Below are 19936 nucleotides of genomic sequence, written 5' to 3'. Positions count from 1 at the left end.
AAAAAGGTCAAGGCTTGTGGGCAGTCTTGAAGAGGTCAAATTTAAGCATGGTGTGAGCTTGATTACAACAATTATAAAAGGTCATTTCCAGCTCAACCTAAAAATACTACTACTACTACCACTACCAAAAAAACGAAAATGGTTATTATCTCATTACTAACTCTACCGAATGTGGGTCAAGAGTGACTAGGAATGTAAAGAACGATATATTTTATAAAACCCATTTCAGGGAAAACGAAGTAATTTTAATATAGTCATTTAAGCAGCAATAAACGAATCTATTTCTATAATGTATCTGAGAAATTTGGAGGATCAAAATTCGAAAATAGCTCCACTTTTTTATATTCCATAAGAAGATATAAAAGTCTTCTTTTTCTTTAAGGTATTCTCTACCTCAGCACATTTATGTTTGAATGCTTATTTGCTAACTGTTTTAAATTGCATTTTCCTGGATGTTCCCTGATTATAAATAAACTTCACTCTGCCTAATCTCTGGGCAGTTACGAAACACAAAATAACTAAAGCAAAATGGTGTTAGGAAATGAAATTCACTGCAAATACAGGCTTACAATTTATCCCAAGACTACTGCAAGCCCCTGAAGCCTAATATGATACCAGCATTCCTCTCTCACCTTTACAATTTACAACCTGACTAGCTCTGACGACGTGATATTAAATGCTTCAAGTAAAAATCATAATTTAGTTTTGTCTTTTGGAAGAATTACCTCCAAAACCTTTTTAATTCCAGTTCCTATTAGTTTATAATCTACTTAAAGGGATAAAACCATAAAAACTTCACAGAAATTCATTAACCATGAAATTCAGTGGGGTCGCTGAATAAAATAAGTGGAAATAAAACTCCTCACAGCATATATATTAATAACTAAATAATTATCACCCAAAAGTGTCATATAAGTAATTCAAAGTAACAGTCATCACTTTAGTAGAATTAAGAGATTAATGTATCTATAAGTAGGAATAAAGTTTAGGACAATGTTTTTTAATATTCTTTCATTTTCTATGTATATCACTGCTAAAACCAACCAGGGTTGGTTGAAAAATGAATTTCAACTCACGTTTCTCTTGCAATGATTTTGCCTCCAAGAGCAGCTTGAATTGCTATCTCAAACAGCTGCCTAGGAAGAGAATCCTTCAGATGTTCACATATGGCTTTGCCAGCAGAGTATGCTTTGTCTCTGAGATAGAAAAAATGCAGTTATTCACATATCCTAAATAAGAATATTTAAAGTAGCTTTCTAGTTAATATGCATAGTCAATGAAGGCTATTAAGGAGATACAAATGGAACTTGTTTAACATAAGCATCACTTAATCTCTGAATCATATATGACTTATCTGATTGCAAAAGTAACAATCTATTACAGAAAATCTAGCAAAACGTACATCAGAGAATAAAAACCATCCTTGATGGGCTTCCCTCACCCATAGAATACCACTATAAAACATTCTAGAATGTTTGTTAAACATATATCCCTCCTTGTAGTCATTTTTCTGCATACATATTTATATTTGTTTTTTACAGTTTGGATCATAGTGTTTATGATATATTCTACCCTTTTTTACTTAATAGACATTTTTTACATCACCAAATATTACTCTACAATATAATTTTAATGGCTTAATAGATTTATTATATGGGTGTCCCATAATTTATTTTAACCCATCCACTATTTCTTGGACGTACAGGGGATTTCATTTTTCATTATTATAAAAGTTTTAATGAAAATAAAAAACTTTTTGTCAATTCTAAATTTATCATAGTTTAAAAAACATTTTCTTTTGTCTCATGTGGTAAGGGAAACATTTCTTTCCATGACACTACTATTTTGGCTATTGTAATTCTGTTCTCCTTTTAACAGTCTGGAAAGAGAAGCATGGAAAAAGAATGGAAGGAAAAACTAGTACATGGAAATTTAATTACCTTTAAGTTTTCAAAATGTAGCTGTCAAATACAAATGAGCAACCAATAATTAAATTAAAACATGTCAAAAAGTGGGTACTTTCACATTCTGTGATTAGTTTCTATTCAACTTACTTGTGTACAACAGTTACTAGCTCTTCTACAATATTTCCATTCAGTAGAATATCCATTTTTACAAGTTCTGCAGTCTGGTAGCCTGCATCTTCATAGTCAAAACTAACAAAGGAAAATGTCCAAGTAATAGATAAACATACTTCCCAAGAGATTACATTTTTTTTTCTTTTCAAAATATCTTTTTTCTACCTCCTGCCATATCCTTCCCAAAAGATCTAACTTTCAAACAAAATGTTACATATAAATTTCAGATGAATGGATCTACATGACCACGGTAAGGAACAAACTTCCTCATCTTTTTACATTTATGAAATTAGGTACAAAAATCAAGGGGAACATGCTCTACTGAAGGAAGGGGAAAAAAACTGTGAAGCCAGGCTAGGAAAATGGATCACTGAAAGAAAATGTCACCTACCCAATGTTCCCTCCTAGCAGCTGGCTGGCTGTAGACAACAGTATATTCTAGTGAGTCATTCTCAGACTCATGAGTTGGGTTTCTTTTTAGTTTTCTATTACCAGTTAAATAAATGCTGACAGTGCTAAGCAGCCATTAATAAATGAGACTTCTGGACTTCATATATGGCTCTTCAGTGTGAACCTTCACAGGGCTTTTTTGAGAATGAAATGAGTTAATACATGTAAAGCACTTGAACAGCCTAATACATAAAAAGTGTTAAGAACAGAGCCTAGCTGACCACAATATGCATTTAGTAAGTGTCAATTATTTCTATTAACAATATGGTGAAAGCTTAAAGTGCTGATCAAAACAGGTTTATCTTACAAAACTGATGTCTTATGAGAAAGAAAATTTCAATTATGCTTTCATGTCTCCGCAATTATGGATGAGAACATGTGTATTCCTCCTGCCTTAATTTTAAACAAACCGGTGCCTAGAGTTGCAAATGTTTGGCTTCAAAAGGTTTTCAGCAGGAAGGTCACTAAGTGACACTAATACTCTCTAAAACCTGATTACTGTCTAAAGTGTTGCCAAAATCCTCTCTTTTTTCAACAAACATCATTAATCATATACTATATAAAGGTACCATGTTAAGTACTATGCAGAATAAGAGGAGCTAAGACATAGACTTAGTCCCTAGACTTTCCACCTTGTTTACAGCTTTATAATTTTCTATGCTCCAAAATCTTAGAATTTCAATTTTTTAGAATGTGAAGAATTATCCACATGCATTTTTGAACATAAGAATTACCTTAATTTTGGAACCTGGAATTATTTTTACATAGTTCAAAATAAACCATGTTCTCTCATTTAATGTGAAATATATTTAATTTTCCAAGCTAAAAGATTTTTAAGACCACTTAACTCAGAAAGTGGTACCCAAACGCAAACTAGAATTCACAGACTTTTGTTAAAAGTGTTATAAACACTTAGTAATCATTCTTTTAATTACAGTAATTGTTTAACAACTTGCTGCCTCAATTCAGTTTATTTTAAATTACATTGCTACTTATTTGCTCAAGCTCTTGTCTGAAAGAAGACATAGGAAAAAAAATTCGGTGACGTATTAGAAAAAATAAATTCTCAATACAAACAAACAAAGAATATTCCTTTGTATCATGAGTTATGCTGACTCTCTTCACTGAAAAGCTCATTTCACAAAGTAAACTTCCAGGTCACTGGAGCATGTTCTTCAAAACGCTGGAATTTTTCTTTGAATGTTAATTTTAAGTATGAATGCACATTCATGCATGTTTTACAGATGTGAACATTCACTTTTCCATCAACTTCCCCATTATATTTTACACTTCCTTTATATCCTAGTATATGCTATCCAGTAATGTAGAATTTTAGGACACTAAGGGCACCTAGAGTTATTTGCCTTAACAAAAAATACTCCCACAATGCTATACTCTTCCTTCAGTTTTACCAGGCTGTTCCTCCATGTCCTTTTATGGGATAAGATAATGGTTTTCATGATGCAGACCACTTATTCCTGAGAAGACCAAATTATTGAAGTGTTCACAAATACAGGGGCACACCTAGCATTTTTTACAGACTAAATGTGTACTTCTATTTTCCAAATGTACACAGATGCTCCTAGGATTACATAACATACAAATACATTTTAAAAGTGTCACTGAGGTCACAGTAGCTTTTTCAAATTATTATAATTTTTAATCGACATACAGGAGTACAACTCCTCTCATGAACAGGGCACTAAAATTTTTGCCATTAAGAGAGGAGTAATAGTTTGATGAATCAAAGAAATTCATTCTTCCATTAAGCAAATTACAAGTACTCTGTAACACCTATAAGGTTGCTCCGAGCTTTTCTAACCTTACAGTGTGATTCTCAACCATCTTCAAGATCACTGAGATTAAATAAGTGGAATATTAGTAAACACTTGCTGGTCAATATTTCAAAAAAAATTGTACAAGTATCAGAGTTTCCCATTAAATTTTTACCTAGCATATCCAGAAGACAGAGATTTCAAAGAATCATAAAAATCCACCACAATTTCATTCAAAGGGAAGAGATATTTAAGCATTATTCTATTTTGATCAATATACATCATATTCCTCTGAACTGCTCTTCGAGCCTGAAAAGGGAATAAAAAATGTATTGAATGATAACCTATTCAAATAATGGTTTATTTAATGAATATAGAAAGATGTCAGTTATCAACTTTAAAGAATGGGCAAAATGAAGGAATATTTTTTTAATGATCTAGTAAAAACATCTGACCAATATTTATAATACAGGAAGAACCATTTTGTATCTCAATTACAATATATTTGCTACGAAAGCTTTTAATCCTTTGTCTTTATCAAACTACTTTGTCTTTTTTTAATTATACAGTATTTCATTTAACAATAAATCAAATTAGCTACAGATAAAGTCAAAGTTCTAATTTCTTATTTTACAAATAAAAGAAATTTAGGCCCAGAGAAATTAAGCGACTAAAGTTAAATTTTTTTTGTGACAAGACAATTAAAATTCAAGTCCACTAGTCATTTGAGAGTTCTTTTCAATATATGTCAGAATATTTCAAATACGTACTTTTTAAGGACTATGATTATATCAAATTTGTGGATTAAATCATTTATTACAATGTGGCAAGAACTAAAGCAAACTGAGGAATACCTTCCAAACAAAGGTCTCTAAAGTATTATAATTATCTTTCAAATGATACTCAATTTCAAATACTCAAAAAGGCGAAAGGAAATTATACTTTTATCTACTCGTTAAAAGGGCATCAAATTCCTTTCCTTTAGGCTAAAATATCAATTCAATAAACTAACACAGATGATCAAAAATTCTGGCTCTATTTTTTTATTTAAAAATCAAAAATACTGTAATTATATATATGTATATCTACATGTATAAATAGGTAAAATATATAAAGATATAGATCTTTATGAAAATTTCTTTTGTTAAATTCAATGTGCACTGCCGAAAGAAACAATTCAAAACCTAAGCTGGGTACCACTGTTTGAGATGACTAAAGTTTACTTTTGTATCAAACAGTATTACATTTATACCTGGCAAAGCATCATTATTTTTCCAGTATATTCATCTGGTGTGATAATGGTGCCCAAAACAATCGGCTCCAAATATTCTGTTACTTTTGACTTATCAGGGAATTGTGAAGGATTGATGATTGTAATTTCCTTTTCTCTGTATTCCTAAAAATAAGAAAAATCACCAATAGTCAAAAAGAAATCTTATTACAATGCTTTAAAATTTGTTATTTATAATATATATTAGAATTTACTGTTACTGAATGTGTTGGAATAAACACAAAAGAATTCTTAAAGGTTAGAATATTAACTTAACACACTTTAGATTAAAACCTCTCCAACTGTACTTTAACATTAATAACCATTATTAATATATTCTGGTTATTGACATTTACTAAAACACATTGTGTACACCACTTAGAAAAATATGATGGAAGAATACATTTTAATTTGCCCCTTATAATGTACTGTAAGTAGTTTCCCAAGTTAATTTTGTTGGAAAATATTTACAGATGCCAAAGTTAATATTTGTTTAAAATGAATAGATTGCCACTTGACTGAATACAATATTGTCTCTACTGTTAACTTGAAATCTAAAATTTCCTACAACCACATAGCAGAGAATGCTTTACTTTTCACCAGATGAATTACTTATGACTGAAATTATACTCTTAATCTTTGTGCTGAATTTAGAACAGTATTTTCAGAACTCTACTTTTTACCCTTAGTAACAGACTAGTATTGATAATTTGGAGGTTTTATCAGGTTAAGAAAAATACTGCATAAATTAGTTCTCAAGTAACTTCTCCATCATAAGGTAATTCAACTTTTATTACTATTAATCAAGAAATATTTAGTTTTAATAGCTATTCAGCTACTGGTGTACTAAAATATTTCTCTTGTATTCTGAACACACATACACACACACATACATTTATTGAGTTCTCCTTTGTATGCCGACTCACAACAGTACCTTTATCAATTTTGCTGATGAAAGAACAGCTTTATATGGAACAGTAGGTGTTGTCAAAATAACAGAAGCATTATATTCTTGCTCAAGTCGCTGGTTGAAAACTTCCATATGCAAAAGTCCAAGAAATCCTAACCTGGGGGAGAAAAAGCCAAACTCCAAAATGTTTATGTCCCACGGGCTGTATTTTCTTTGATGAATATCCTGCTACTTTGTGGGGGAGGAGTGGAATCAAAAGAGTCATTCAGTCTATCACATCATAATTAAATGCTAACATAAATTCATTAAATAAGATAAAATCTTCCATTGGTAAAATAGCTTTAAAACTTACCCACAGAATATGAATCCACAGTGAGAAATAGGCAGACACTGTTTAGTTCATTTTACACTAATATGAACTTATCTTCAGAAATGTTAAAGAGCAATAAACCATTTAAACTTTACTTTTCAATAAAAATGGAACACTACAACATAACTGAATCTTACCTCCAGCCAGCACCTAGGGCAAGGCTACTATCCCGATGAACTGTCACACTGGAATCATTTAGAGTCAGTTTTTCTATAGCACTCTTCAGGTTATTATATTCAGATTGGTCTATAGGGTACATTCCTGGGGACACAATGATTTCTAATTATCACATGTGAAACGCTGCCTAGAAAAGCTAATATGCACTGCTGCCAAGTTCAAAATTAATCGCTTAGCTTTTAAATTACTTTCTGTATTTCACTGACCAAAATACTGGTTTGCTAAGAAAACTATAAATATTAAGTTAAATCGGCTTCAAAGTATTTTGCGAGTTTCATAAACTTTGAATTACCACTAGATTCACACTCAAAGTGATGTTTTTGCTTTTGCAAAAAATACAGAGAAAACAAAAAAGAACCACGGGAATTAAGCCTATTAGGAAAATACATTGTGTTTAAGAAATAAAAGTGCAAGACATCCACAACCACAAATGAAATTCCATTAGCAGATAAAAAGCAGAGGTAGAAATTACAACAAGAACTACTGATTCATCAGATTCTCTTTCACTTCAAACCCAAGTCCTCACCTCTTAAGTTCTTCAAAATCCAGATGACTGACTTTGTCTTAACAGGGGCAAGGAGAGTTAAACAACATTTATAATTTCCAATGAGAAATACAAAAGGGAGAAAACAAGGACTGGATACCCAGTACAGAGTAACCAGATGACCTTCAATCAGGTCTTCCTTTTTCAAATGTATGAATATAATACAGAAATAAGAGGTTCTGAAGTTATGCATACATGAGGTGACACTCTTCTCTGCCATGTCTACACTAGTATAATACAGTATTAAAGAAAGGCCAGCTAAGGGGAAGGCACTCAGTAAATGTCCACTGATAATTAGTAATAAAAACATCCTAATTAGAAAAGTATTTCAAATACAATGACCTACTCTCTAGTGAAACAAGAAGGAAGTTCATATTACTGTGTTCTTCTAATATATCAGAGGGCTTGTTTAAAAGGTTAATTTTTAAGAAGTCCTAAAAAAAATTTAGGAAATTATCTCCCACATAAAGTTTCACCATACATATGCAATTAACTGCTATGTAAATAGCACACCCACAAAAAAAAAAAATTAAGAAAAACAGAGTAACAGAGTAAACAGAGTTATTTTAACAGGAATTAGATGTTCTTTAAAATGAGAATTTCTAATAATTTTTATTTCAATTTAGAGTAAACTGGCCCTTATCCTTTGAATATGTGCGCTCCTCACCTGCAAATACCATTGGCTTCGCTGATTTAAACCCAGGCAAGGGTTCCACTGGTTGTTTATGTAAATATAATGTATCTCCTATTTGTGCTTCAGTGACATCTTTCATCCCAGCAATCAGATAGCCCACCTGTCCTGCATATCTAAATAAAATTATTATATGGAAATATTTACTGTTTTCATGTTTCATGTGCACACTCACAATTAGCTCTACTCTCCTAGGAAATGATCACACTTTCCAAACAAAACCTCATCAAACTGAAACTAAGTGCTACATATCAATTCTCAACTCTAAGAATCGTCAGCAAAAGAACATCCCATGCCTTACAATCCATTACCAAGGACCTCTGCAATACAATAAGCCTAGGGACCTTCTTAATGACTCTGCCCACCTCTGCATATTAAACAACAGTGAAACTGATAAATGCAGAAACATAAAACGCTCCTTGTAGTATTTGTTTTATTAGTGAATTATATTACAAATGTCCTTTAAAAAGGAAAAGAACAATTTTAACCAAGCAAAAAAATGTGAACTCTCAACAAATCTGATTATCTGTTTGATGTGCCTCTTGCAGGAAAAGAGCAAATCCAAGATTTCAGAGTTGTAGCTTTTTTTTTTTTTTAAAGCAAACTTCCTAAATAATAATTTCCATTTAGGATGAGGTACAAAAATCTTTACTAAAGATGCAGTAATTGTCAATATATATGCGACATAGTATAAACAGACTTTGCATAGCACAGGGAATTATAGCCATTATCTTGCAATAACTCTTAATGTATAATCTATAAAAATACTGAACCATAATGCTGTATGCCTGAAACTAATATAATACTGTAAATCAACTATACCTAAATAAGAATACAGACACATTTTAGAAATATTTGAGAAAATTACAATAGACTTTATGACTTTCAATTACATAAAAAATGACAAAATAGTGCAGTTTTAGACATACATTAAACTATCAATTGTGACCTATATAGTCACCTGGTTCATACCTTGAATTTGACAAATGATGAAACAAAGACCTTAGAAAACTATGTGCCCAAGGTAATCTATCTTAGTATCTGGAGTACTGATGGAATAGGCACTCAATAAATATTTGTTTTATAAGTGAACTCAGAACTTAGTTTTATAATGTACACTACCTTGCTAACCTCACATGCCATAAATTCCTGTTAATCAAAGTTTTATCATGAATTCCACACTAAAGAAAACAATTATCGAATTTTCTTCACTATTTTATGTTGAAAAATCTAATTACAAAAAAATTAAATGTCAAAAATTGATACCCAGTATGGATATGGATATGGATGAGAGAACTATCTCTTTCACCGTCTCATCAAGTACATCAATGTTGGACCCAGTCTGCAACCAGAATATAAAATTAGTTGTGGCTAGTCAAAAGGAATAAAAAAATACATCAAATTCCTACTGTCCCTCACACATGAGATTCTTTTTCAAAGAGGATTCACTATGTAGTTGCATTCAATAATCAGGTTTTGTTTTGTTTTTTTTTTTTTTCTTTTTGCGGTATGCGGGCCTCTCACTGTTGTGGCCTCTCCCGTTGCGGAGCACAGGCTCCGGATGCGCAGACCCAGCGGCCATGGCTCACGGGCCCAGCCGCTCCGCGGCATATGGGATCCTCCCAGACCGGGGCACGAACCCGTATCCCCTGCATCGGCAGGCGGACTCTCAACCACTGCGCCACCAGGGAGGCCCAGGTTTTGTTTTTTTTTAAGTTACCAAATTGGGATCATTCTAAGCACAGCAATTTAAGAAAGGCTGTGACAGAAACACATACAAGTGTCTTTTAATTACTAATGCAGATTACTTACAGTTTGTGAGTTGGCTGCTCATTAGGATTCAGAACTCCTACTTCGTTAACTTCATATGTCTTTTGAGTATGCGCAGATACAATTTTATCTCCTTTGGAAACCACTCCATCAAATAATGCTACATTGGCAATCACACCCCTATACTGGTCAAAGGTGGAGTCAAATACCAAAGCTCTCAAGGGATTTTTGCGATGCACTTTAGGACTATTAAAAATAAGTAAAGAACAAACACTAATAAATTAAATTTAAATAATAAATAAATTAAAATCTTAATATAATGCCTTTTTAACTCAAATATTATGCTTAATTTATTCTAGTACTTGAGAAAAGTTGATTAACTGACAGCCAAAATAAAAGGACCTTTCTATAAGGTATAATGCCTATATTAGTTTTAATTTGACCTCAAGTTTTAAATACATTTTAAATGACTGTTTTTAAATTACTTATGAAACTGATGAAATATATTTGTTCAGGATTAAGAAAAAAAACCAATAATTACCAATGTATTCAAGTCTATTGCAATAATTGTTAAGAGATCCCTATCATCCTTTTTTCTTTTATTTTTCTATATTGTATTTGCCTTCTATATGTTACTAAAAATAAATTAAAAATTTATTCTCACTGACTGCAAAGAGTACATTTGCCGTAGCTACTAAGCTAAAATAGCAGATCAAATTGATGGACCTTGTACTGTTAAACAAATAGTATAAAAAGAGCAAAATACATACGGGGGTATTCTTTTGATGACTGCCTGAAGAACGCTTTCAACATTCGTTCCAAGTTTAGCAGAAATCTAAAAATATGTATGTGAAACAAACACTGAAAAAGTTGACTTCACTTTTCTATCCTTGTGACTGAGCTTTATAATTAGAAGGGAAAAAGAACTCTAAAAGTTATCAATTTGCTTGAAGAACTTGGTAAAAGGAAGCACAAAGCATATAACATATCAACAACTGCCCTTCCATTACAGTTAGGTGATTCTCTGGTATTAAATTACAAAAGCATTCTGATTATGGTATTGAAAGAACAGTGGACTAAGAGTTCAAAAAAATCTGGGTTATAATCATCACTCCACATGTAATAAATGACTTCAAACAATACACATTTCTTTAAGCTTCAAATTCTTCATCTGATAAATGAACTGATTTTTCATATTTTACCTAAACCTCAAGGTTGCTGTGTGAATAAACAATATATGTGGATATCATACAGGTAACTGTAGGGCATATTATTACTATTGTTCTCACACCGAAAATACAGGCCAAAAGACTCAAAACACATGTGCATCTGACTCACCTTTGTCATTACCAGTAATTGAACTTATCTCGGAAATCTTTATTTCAAACCCAATTCCGTGAATACTTCCTCTTACCCTTTAAAGTCCCTCTAGATCAGAGTTTCTCAACCCGACACTAAGAACATTTTGGGCTGGATAATTCTTTGTTTGGGGGGCTGTTCTATGAACTGTAAGATGCTTAACAGTATCCATGGATTCTCATCTACCCACAAGATGCCAGTAGCATCCATCCCCCAGTGTGACAACAAAAAGGACTTCAGACATTGCCAAATGTTTCCTAGGGGCAAAACTACCCCCTAATGAGAACCACTGCTTTAGACTCTAGTACATTCTTTGCAACAATCCTTTAAGATCACAACCTCTAATCCACTGAATAGGCTACTTTCTTTTTCATTACCCATTCAGCCCCCTGCCTCTTTTCCCAGCTGAGACTCCAAGGGTCCACTGTTTGTAATCACTCTGTTTAACTACTTTTTATTCTCTATCCTAAGCAGTAGGTAAAACCTCAACTGTGACTGCATCCAGCTATGTGCCTTTTCTATGCTTATAATCAGAGCAACTTAACATTGCTGGAGAAAAGTCAAGTAACTGGTCTGGTTGGTTTCTGTAAGTTCATGACCACAGATCTCAATGTGCAGTTAACACTTCCTGGTAGTCCCAGGACACATCCCTTACTAAATTCACATTGTCACTCAGTAAGATAATTCACACCACCTTCCTTTTCAACCTACACATTTTCCCTATGGCCAATTCACTCTCAGATACGTTTGCCTCTTACTTCATTTAAGGAAACAGAAAACATCAAAAACTCCTTTACCCAAACATACAAATCCATCTGCACCTGTATACACAACCTCTTTGCCTTCTCTCTTGTTACAATCTGCATTCTCACCTCTCTGAAAACTCAATCCTTGCATCCTCCTCTTCTGAATCCTACTCTCTAATCCTTCTTAAATTCTTACTCAAAACCCCCTACAAATTGATAATAATGTAGTCTGGCTTCTAGGACCTCTTTTTCTACCTACACTTCCTCCCTAGGAAATGGCATCCATTTCTGTGGCCTCAATACTACATACATGCTAAGCCCTCTCCACAAATGCCAGAATTGTAGAATTATGCAATATCTCTACTTGGATGTCTAATAGACATTTCAAACCCACTATGTCCAAAACAGAGCTTTTCATTTTCCCACTATGTCTGTTCCTCCCCAAGTCCTCTCCATATTAACAAATACAAGTATTCAACCAGTAGCTCAAATCCAAACCCTCCATGATTCTTTATTTCACTTCCTTACACATAACACACCAGCAAAATCTACTGTATCCACAATATACACATCAAATTTGCCCACTTCTTCAACATCAGCAGCACATACTTAGCCACCACCCTTTTGCACCTGGCCTACTACTACAAGCTGGTTTCCCCATATCTCCTCTTACCCTTTTTTAATCCATTCTCTATAAGGCAACCTGAATGATCAGCTTATTTTCCTCTCTTGCTTTAAAATTCTTTCATTATCTTAAAAATTTTAAACACTTTAGCACAGCAAGAGTCCCAGAATGACTTGATTCCCGCCTAACCTACAAAGCCATTTCATCTAACTTGGCTTCTTTCTGTTCCTTAAACATGCCAAACCTTGCCAAACATGCCAAGCCTTTACACTTGCTCCTCCCTCTTCCAGAAATGCATTTCTCCCAACTCTTCATTCCTTCAAGTCTCAGTTCATCAGACAAGAATTCCCTAAGTTACTCTGCATCACAGCTCCTCTCTGAGAAAAAGACTTTTTTCATTGTTAAGTATGGTAATTCCACCTGCAACAATACACTCCGTTAATGTATTTCCTTGATAACATATGTCTCATTCAATAATTACTATACTTACTTCTCTTTTTACTTATTCAATGAGTGCCTCCCCAAGCAGAATATAAACACGAGACAGAGGTCTTGCCTGTACTGTTCACTGCTGTTGTCCCTAGCTGGCACACACCAAATTAAGTATATGAATGAATTTTGTAAAGATTTATTAAAATCTGAACAGTTAATTATACTTCAATATAACATAATCCAAGTCATGATACCGTAATTTCAGAACTGCCTTACAATGAGGTACCTCTTCATAATAAAAACCATTAAATTCTACATATATATCCAAGAAAAAAATTATTGCTTTTTCTAGTTATTACCAAGTTTATATAATCATCCAATGTGTTAAAATTTTAAAAACCCACTTCATCAGCTGAAACTTGCTTTTTCAAAACTCAAACAAGATTGAAAGTGGAAGCTAAACATTATATTACTGCACTGACAGACTTACTACACAAGCATGTAGCACAGCACAGTTCAGCGATGGCTATTTAACACCCAAAGCACCATTTAAAAGGTAAATTTAAAAATTCAAATTTAAAATAGTATCAACTTTGATATAAATAAAATATATTTCCAGGAATGATATGTACATATGCCTTGAAATTAGTCTGACCCTGCTCTTCAAAGAGAATATTTCCATAGAGGCAAAATGGCATACAAGAAATAATACTATGAAGAGTTGCAGGAGGCCTACATTTTAGTCCTGGCACATTAGCTAACTAGGTCTATAACCTTAAGAAAGTGATAAAATCTTTGACTCTTAGCCCTTTCAACTGTATCATAAGAGTAATTTCTATCTGTCCTAACCATATAATAGGGATTTTTGGCAAAGATCACATGAAATATCAGTAAAAAGAACTTTGCAGAACTGTCAGATAATAATATACTTAGGCCAATTACCTGCGATTTTTGAAAGTAAAACCAAGTCTTCTAAAAACAAAAAAACAGTATTTTACCTTAATACATTCATCACTTGGAATATCAAACACCTTTTCAATTTGTTTTTCAACCCTTTCAGGATCAGCATTCTTCAGATCTATCTTAAAAAAAAATTCATTATGTCTTAATATAATTAAATTAAAATGTATTGCATATTAGTGGTATTTCGATATAGATAAAAGCATACCTGCTTTTAAACTAACTGACCCCTTTATGATTTTATTTTCAAAAGTATTAAAATAATAATCTAGAAAAAGGCAATATAATTTTAACAAGCATGGCCACTGAAAATAGGCAGACAGCAGAGCAAGCATGAAGCTGAGGCAGTTGGCTATTCAAGGCAGAAGAGTTCAGTAACACCATGTAAACCGATCTTACAAGTTAGATATAACTTATAACAACAAACTGTCTTACCTATAAGCAACCTTGCTTCTTTTAAACCTAACTTCAATATCAAAAAATAAAACCGAATGCCATGCAGATTTTTAATTAAGACTCTTAATTTATTAATTTTAAAATATAAAAGTTAAGCTTTATCAACAGTGCTCAGTTTAGTACTTAACTGTTAAGTGTCCTGTGTTACACTGTTTCATCCTAGTTCATAAGGTCCTTTTCTTTTCCTTTATATGGTTTAGTCCAACACACTATTGTGCCTGCCCTGCCCTTTACTACAGAAACAGCCCCCCATCACTCCATGTAATTCAGGGAGACTATCTTCTCAACTACATGCCAGGGTATAGGAGTTTGAGTTGCAATTTTATCATATGCAATTCAAAGAAATAAATCCCACCAATATACAACTGACCCTTGAATAACAAGAGTTTCAATCGCACAGGTCCACTTGTGTGCAGATTTTTTTTCAATAAATATGTAAAAATACACTTGTAGAACATCATGTGCAAGACTTGTATTGAGTGGATAGCCTATCCCTAGCAAAGGCATAAGATGAGTGATATTTAACATAAAATTAGTAATGTGTTGGTTTTCTTACTGTTTTATAACTTTGCTTTCAAAGAATTACATTACCATACAGTATGCCTCTCATAACTGGAGAAACTGCATATCAGCCTATAATTATATATAAGCATATTTTTTTAAATGTAGCAATGTTTCCAATACTGTTATGAATGTGACTGTAATACTGTATGCCATAAAAACTTTATAAGGATTCATTCATTAGTGTATATGCTAGGTTTCCATGAAGCAATCACATACAGTATCATACCATAAAGCAATCATATTTCTGCTTCATTATCAATGCGTTAATCATTATACCTGCAAATAAATATGAAGATCTTTTTCACATTATGTTTTAATTTTTTGATGTCTGGTGTCAGTAATACATATAACATCTATGGTGTTTTGTATCTATCACCTAAGACAATATTGATGTAAGTACTGAGAGATGATTCACCTTATAAACAGATGACATAAACTTAGGGTATTGATAAATAGAGTACTGTAAATATATTTTCTCCTCCTTATGATTTTCTTAGCATTTTATTTTCTCTAGCTTACTTTATTGTAAGAATATAGTATACAATACATATAACAAAGTATGCATTAAGAGACTGTTTAAGCTACCAGTAAGCCTTTGGTCAACAGTAGGCCATTAGTAGTTAAGTTTGTGGGGAGTCAAAAGTTACACGCAGATTTTTGACTTTTCTTTTCCTTTATATAGTTTACAAAGTAAAATAATAAATAGCACTGTTGTGCTAACAAATTACCTTGTTTATGACTGGAATTACCGATAGCTGTGCTTCAAAAGCAAGAAAGAAGTTTGCTACAGTTTGGGCTTGAATACCCTGGAAATACCAAGACACAAGACACTAAGATGATCATTCCACCATTTATGGCAAAAGTTGTAATTCAAGACCATTCCACACATCCTCATCAAAAGCAAAGGTACAAGGCAAACTACGGTATCTATACTTCCATGCATCTGGATCATTCCCTGTGAAAATTTCTTTCAGTTCAGGAAGTGTTTTTTAGAGGGCACTGTATTAAGCTTTGGAGACAAAGCAGTAAAACACAGATCCTTAAGGACCTCTAAGCCTCCCAAAGGACTCTTGTGACATATTTTGTAAAGCCCAGTATACGTATGTAAGGTAGAGACTGACTCTCCCTGACAGGCTCAGGGAAGATTTAATACAACAACGAAAAAATCTTTGGGTTTTGAATGAAGAGTCTGTGAGAAACTGAAATATATCAAAAGCTTAAATAGTATATCATAGCTCTTATATTCTCATCTCAATATTTTCTATGGTTATATTTATACCAGAGAACTTGGTAATGTTATTGACATGTTTCTTTAAACCTAACACTTTCCAAATTATTACCTTAAAAACACCCAAAATGACCTCAAAAATATTTATTTTCAAGTTCTGCTAAAACATTGAAACCTCAGATTAAGAACTGCTTAAAATTGAGGGTTTTTTGGTAGGATGTGTATATAACATGACATACTTCAAAAATCTCTTGAACAATTCCTCTTAACATTTTTAAAAGGATGAACGAGTCAACTTCAGACAACTTTAGTGTAATAAAACTTCAAATTAACAGGACCAAAACATAACTTTAAGTAATAAAATAAATCTTATTTTCTTCAAACACAAAAATTTTATTTCCCAAAGCATTTTAAGGAAAACCCTGGAACAACCAAGTAGCATATCACGTCATATAAAATTCAAGTACCTACCTCATTTGCATCCACCACAAGTAAAACACCCTGGCAAGCTGAGAGTGACCTGGATACTTCATAACTAAAATCAACATGGCCCTGAGAAACAAAAAATATTAATGCCTCTAAATGTCAAAGTTTAAATGCTTCTTAGGGAGGGGCACTATGGTATATCTATTGACTCCACTGGATAAAAAGTTAATAGGTTTCTTTTTTAGCCTGTGCTTGTGAAACAACTGACACTAACATAAGAACACTGAGAAAACAGAAAGCAAAGTGAGGCGTTTAATGTTCAGTTCAAAAACTGAAAATAGGATTTGTTTGCAGTATTAATACAAGGCTGACTTTAACAATAGAGAAAAAATTGATATTAAATTTACCGGTGTATCGATGAGATTTAAAAGGTACTGCTTTCCTTCATAATCATAGAAGAGAGACGCTGTCTGTGCTTTAACAGTGATTCCTCTTTCTCGTTCCACTTGCAATTTATCAAGGACTTGTTTATTATTTTTTGTTTTATCAATTGCCCCTATAAATAGAAATGTTTATTGATATTTCTATGAGCTTTTAAAAAGAGACAATACTACATATACAATTAAAACCAAACTTTTAAAAAGCATGGTAAAAGTAATTATCAATTATTCATTGCCATTAATTAGGTATAGAATAAAAAATGAAAATACCTGTTAGTTCCAGGAGCCTATCGGCTAAAGTACTTTTGCCATGATCCACATGTGCAATGATACTGAAATTTCTAGTGTTTTCAACAGGGAATCTAGACATATCAATTTTTTCCTAGAAAGGGGAGAGACATATTACATTTTTGAGTATAGATTGTGCACAATATGAAACAAGTATACTAAATTAAAGAATGTTCTTTTAGTCTTCTTAGAACAATTTCATTTATAGCATTAATATTGTTTATATTATTCCTCTGACAGTAAAGAGACGTATGGCTAAAGTCGTATTACAAGCAATGGATTACAACAGGACCATCAAAAACATTGGTTTCACTGTCAAAGGTGACCATATAGCTAAATAAGTCTCATAATATTTCCATCACTCAAGGGCCAATGAGGAACTGAATGTATTTTCACGAATGGAGAACACAAGATACGTAGAACTCCTCTACAGCCTTAGAGCAGCGGTCCCCAACCTTTTTCGCACCAGGGACCGGTTTCATGGAAGACAATTGTTCCATGGATGGGGGGCAGGGGGAGGTTCAGGCGGCCATGCGAGTGATGGGTAGCGATGCGGGGCAGCAGATGAAGCTTCCCCCGCGCTGGCCCTCACCTCCTGCTGTGCAGCCCGGTTCCTAACAGGCCTCAGACCAATGCTACCACTGCCTTGGAGCACCTGGTCTAACAAAATCTCTTGAAACAAAAAAGCTACAGAGAAGCTGAAAGAACCAAAGGAGAAGTTTTCGCCCCCATCACATATTTAATCAACAGTCTACTTAAAAATCTGTGCTCCTAGTAGAGCCTTCAGAAGTTTAATTTAGATGCTTTTGTTATTTGACAACTTATTTGGAGAGAGAGAAGGGAAAAAAAAATGACCACATTAGGAAAAAACGCCTCTTATTTATCACTTTAATTCTTAAAATATCTTGAAAGTTAACTTCTGATTTTTAGTTGCATACACCTTTACTGTTTTACTGAGACTCACTGCAAATTGCTAAAAACTGGTATTTAAGTAGATATGTCAGTTTTTTGCACTCAAAACATTTCATTTTTCGAATCAAATCTTTATCTCCTAACCAGCAAAAAAAAGTGAAATTACAATGAAATACACAACTCTCATGAACTTAAGTTTCCTTTTTTTTGTTAAGTGCTCCAATACAAGGCGCACAATAAGAGTGCAACTACACCTGAAAGAAATTCTGCAAAAAAACTAAACCTGATTTGTTTGCCCCGTGGATTTTCCCCCCACCATTCAATTCAAAAGATATACAGTCCTGCACCATTTTTAAGATCTGGGAATTGCAACATAAATCCATTTTACATTCCACAGGCATTTTAGAAAAGGGTAAAACGGAATAATTATAGTCTTTTTTATCCGCGGTTACTCATAACTTGCATTCAGTTACTTTACTGCCTAAACTGTTATCTGTTCACAGTTATCAGACAGTATAGTTTTTAGAGTCGCTGAAGCCCCACCTCCTCCAATCACAGGAATAGAGTCAGAACTGCACAAGCCTGCTCCGGCTGAGGCTAAACGAAATAATCAAACAAACAGAAGCTAAGGCATACCCAGCACTCCTTACAGTCTAGGTGCTGGGCTAAAAGGTCTGTGCCTTACACCGTGCAAGCCTCACAAACAGCCATTCGGAGTTTTATGAGCATCTCATTCAACAACGAAAGAAACAGTCACAGAAAGGTCAGGTAACTTGCTCAAGTCCCATGGCTAAAAAGTTGCACGAAAATGGAACGAGCAGCTTCCCCAGTAGGCTTTTAAAAATTAAATATATGCTGAGGCCAGCACCTCGCATAAACAATAAAAAAGTTCTGATATCACCAATGAGGAAAGTTAGGGCGTGACTTGCCCAAGGTCACACTGGTGAGCAATGGAGTCAGAAACCCGAGCGGAGCCCGCGCCCTTCACAGAAGCGCAGCCTGCGTTCACAGGTAGTCCTAGGAAGGCCAACACATTCCCAAATTCGCCAGGAGCCCCCTCCCAAGTTTTAAAACTTGGCTGACGAGAAACTCAGGGGCGGTCACCTTGCGGTCCGCGGAGCTGTAGCTCCTGTCCGGAGCCTTGAACTCGGCTGCAGCTCCCCGGGTCGGCGCGGGGCGAGGCCCGGGCAGCCCCCGACGCGCCGCCCGGGTGGCCCAAGCCGCGAGCGCGCGTCTGCGCCAGCAGCCTTGACCCGCAAGCGTCCACATCCCCCCGCGCAACAGAATCGTCAGGAGAGGGTCCCGAGACGCGACGGCGCCATCACCCCCAGCTCCGTTTCCTCCAAGACGCCCCCGCTAGGAGCTGACAGACAGGATTCAAACACGCTTTCGGAAGCAGTGAGGAATAACTGAGCTGTGAACCACCGCCCAACTAGCGGCTCCGGCAGAACGCCCAAGACGCTCG

General features: G+C 34.2%; 1 protein-coding gene across 1 annotated transcript in view; it reads right to left on the bottom strand.

Annotated features, from left to right (window-relative positions):
• Positions 1-19936, bottom strand: part of GUF1 (GTP binding elongation factor GUF1) — a 24080-nt gene extending 4144 nt beyond the window's left edge. Inside the window, exons 1-15 of the mRNA XM_082640226.1 lie at positions 19576-19936; positions 17542-17653; positions 17239-17387; positions 16877-16957; positions 15906-15983; positions 14196-14279; positions 10806-10870; positions 10078-10281; positions 8242-8381; positions 6991-7114; positions 6508-6640; positions 5556-5699; positions 4479-4612; positions 2055-2156; positions 1077-1196 (exon numbers count right to left, since the gene is read on the bottom strand). Of these exons, the coding sequence (XP_082496352.1) occupies positions 1077-1196; positions 2055-2156; positions 4479-4612; positions 5556-5699; positions 6508-6640; positions 6991-7114; positions 8242-8381; positions 10078-10281; positions 10806-10870; positions 14196-14279; positions 15906-15983; positions 16877-16957; positions 17239-17387; positions 17542-17653; positions 19576-19740 (1835 nt within the window). The 5' untranslated portion in view covers positions 19741-19936. The remainder of the gene's footprint in view (positions 1-1076; positions 1197-2054; positions 2157-4478; positions 4613-5555; positions 5700-6507; positions 6641-6990; positions 7115-8241; positions 8382-10077; positions 10282-10805; positions 10871-14195; positions 14280-15905; positions 15984-16876; positions 16958-17238; positions 17388-17541; positions 17654-19575) is intronic.

The sequence above is a fragment of the Mesoplodon mirus genome (genome assembly GCF_964341445.2).
Source record: "Mesoplodon mirus genome assembly, chromosome: 2".
NCBI lineage: Eukaryota > Metazoa > Chordata > Mammalia > Artiodactyla > Ziphiidae > Mesoplodon > Mesoplodon mirus.
Note: the sequence above shows the minus strand (reverse complement) of the source record. Positions and strands in the feature narration are given on the sequence as shown.